The 3,095-nt window shown below is 31.6% G+C and overlaps 1 protein-coding gene across 1 annotated transcript; it reads right to left on the bottom strand.

Annotated features, from left to right (window-relative positions):
- Positions 1 to 294: 294 nt before the first annotated feature.
- Positions 295 to 2,640, bottom strand: LOC139896224 (uncharacterized). The gene is made up of 2 exons (XM_071878820.1): positions 2,564 to 2,640; positions 295 to 1,096 (listed from the first exon to the last, which is right to left on the bottom strand). Exons 1-2 carry the CDS (start codon positions 2,638 to 2,640, stop codon positions 295 to 297), a joined length of 879 nt encoding a protein of 292 aa, XP_071734921.1.
- Positions 2,641 to 3,095: the final 455 nt, after the last annotated feature.

Consider the following 3,095-nt stretch of genomic DNA (forward strand, 5'->3'; position numbering starts at 1 on the left):
TATTTTTAATATACATTATTTATATATAGAGATATATTTTAAATAATAATTAATATAATATCTTATTTTTATTTTATTAATTTTTAATAACAACAACATATAATATATCAAATTATTATTTTTATATATATGCACACATATCTATTTACAAATAGTGGTTTGTGAATCGTCGGGAACGGTCGATGGTCAATTGATTTCAGTTCAAAATTTTGAGACTTAATATTACAGACTTTGCTTATCGTGTTGAGATCACATAAAGATTAAGTTTAAATTTGGTCAAAAATTCCCGGGCCATCACAATATCTTCGCACCCGTTTCCGACATCACACAATTTGCTTTTCCTTTGAAGATTTCATTTATACTCCAATTTGTCAATCCACCAAAACCCCACCAATTGAGAACCTTTAACCAAATATCATTTGCAAGAGGACAAAGGATAAGAGAATGGTCAACGGACTCGATACTACCATCGCAAATAGGGCAACGCACGGAGTGTAAATCTATACCACGCTTATCCAATTCCTCTAAAACCGGGATACGCCTATGCCTTGCTCTCCAAACGAAAACTTCCACTTTTTTTGGGACAAAATTATTCCACAAGGTTTCGATAAAATTATTATTAACGCTAAAAGTTCTAGAATTAATAATACTCGTAAGTTCTTTTGTTGAGAAGGTTCCTTTTGAAGACAATTTCCAAACCCATGAATCTTCATTGCTCCTGTACCCCTGAAACTGATCCAGCAACATTTTTAAATGGTCCAAGTCACTGCTGTTTCTTCCTCTCGGTTCACGCACCCAGGAGCCACAAAAGCAGAGATTTTCACCATCCCGAATCACTCTGTCGATGACTTTAACGTTTGTGCATGAATCCAATCTCGCTAATCTTGGGAATTTATCTTTTAACGGCTCACTGATAAGCCACGGGTCATTCCAAAATGAGGTGGAGCGCCCGTCGCCAATCTTCTTAAAAAAGGAGTTTCTGAAATTAATGTTAAGAGAATCGATGTATTCTCCGACCTTCACAATGTTTAGCCAAGTAGTATTACGAGAAGAATGATTATAAAAAGATCCACCTGCACCCAAATGACCCGATGACCTATATATGCTAGAAATGTACTTCTTGATTAGAGTAAAAAAAATTAAACTTAATATATAATAATACGGTTTTTATGAATTGTAACATATTATTATCAAATATATATGGATTAAATGTATTAACATATCACGTGTAAACTGTAAGATCGTTTTTAGGTTCATCACCATGTACAACATATAAGCTAATGAATTCAACATTACTCTAAAGTGCCGATCTTGAGTTTTCTGATGCCCATTGCCAAATTGAAAAAATATGCCCCTTTAGAATTCGAAGAAATAATAAACTATTTAACCTCAAAATCAAAAGAATTTTGAACGCTCTCATTATTTTTCTATATAATTTTAAGTTTTGCTATCTTCATTTTTTCTAGTTTGGTTCATAACTTCCATTTATTTTTATTTTTTTATAGGCAAGATCACAAATAGATAGTAGAGATTGAACCTGAGTCTCCTTTCGAGATTTGCAACCATTCAACCACTAAACCACCAATTGAAACAGAAGTATTTCTTTTTAATGCTTAAAGTTATGTTTAAATTTTTTTCCCCTTATATATGATTTTGTTGAAGAGTTATAATATATATTATATATAAGGTAAGATTTATATAAATATCTTACTTTTACATTAAATATATAATAAGGTTCTATTACAAATAATTAATTAGTAGGGTGGAGTAATATTTTTTTGATCAAATTGTATGTAAAAACAAAAAATATGTGAAAAAATTAAAATTAATGTAAATCTTCTTCACCTAACATATTTTCCTATCCATCCCTTAATAATAAATAAATATATACATATACAATGTACATTTATATTTATACGGAGTATATTTTTACTTACAAATGCCAACAAAATTTAATTTCTGTTTCATGAGTCCTATATTTACTTGTACGATTTATATCTGACCACCACTTTACATACTATTCTTAAAATTATCAATCAATCTTCTAGTAATAAAATAAACGAGTACAAGGGTTAGTATGTAATATTGAAAAAAAATACAGGAGTTTGTGTTAAAGAGTACAAAACACTCAAGGTAGCTACGTGGTCACCTCCTGACCATTTATTTTTGGTTGTCTTCTTCAAAATACTTAAACATTACAGTGAAATTCCATGAAAACAAACTTGAGTTTTTAAGCCTTAAAATCGGTAAACAAATATGATACATTCATCATTACTCATGTATCATTGTTGTATAACAACTAAAAGGATTCTAGTGTAACATAGCATGAATCAAATATTTGATGCCCCTAAACTTTTGATGCCCGGTGCGGCCGCACCCGACGCCCTACGTCAGGGCCGGCCCTGCTCTAAACCAATTGGTGATAGAGGGAGGTTCCCTTAAACTTATATATGCATATTTGTTTCTTTCAGTTTTCGATGTGGGACACAATGAACCGATTAACTTAAACAATTACTCCCTTAATCGGTTCATTCCACGCTACTCTCATGGCCGCATTCAATACCATCTTAACTCACCCGAACCCTCGACCTCTTCCCCGGCCACGTCAATAGTCATCTCGGTTTGAACCTTCGCTACCATTATGCACTGTCCGCACATCTAGGCTATAACCAGGCTCGGATACCATTTTTAGGATCGATCGTTTTCAGGTCCACCACCATGTACAACATATAAGCTCATGAGTTCCTCATTACTCTAAAACCAACTGGTTGTGACGACCCGGAAAATTTCGACTAATTTTAAATCAAACTCTCGATACGATTCAATATTCTGACACGATAAGCGAAGTCTGTTATCTTGAGTCTCAAAATTTTTGAATTGTTTCAATTACCTTTCGACTGTTCTCGACGATTCATGAAGAACTAATTTGTAAATAGATACATATATATTTAAAAATATAAATATATATTAGTTCGAATTAATTTGAAATATAAATTGAAATAATATACGATCTAATTGATAGAACTAAATATGTAAAATAAAATATGATATAATAAAATATGTTATCAAAAAGTATCTATATATATATATATATA

The sequence above is a fragment of the Rutidosis leptorrhynchoides genome, chromosome 1, assembly GCF_046630445.1.
Source record: "Rutidosis leptorrhynchoides isolate AG116_Rl617_1_P2 chromosome 1, CSIRO_AGI_Rlap_v1, whole genome shotgun sequence".
Classification (NCBI taxonomy): Eukaryota; Viridiplantae; Streptophyta; class Magnoliopsida; order Asterales; family Asteraceae; genus Rutidosis; species Rutidosis leptorrhynchoides.

Coding starts and splice junctions, on each gene's coding strand:
- LOC139896224 (XM_071878820.1), bottom strand. CDS start 2,640: ATGGTAGCGAAGGTTCAAACCGAGATGACTATTGACGTGGCCGGGGAA. Junction 1,097..2,563: donor GGTTCGGGTGAGTTAAGATG/GTATTGAATGCG, acceptor TAGCATATATAG/GTCATCGGGTCATTTGGGTG.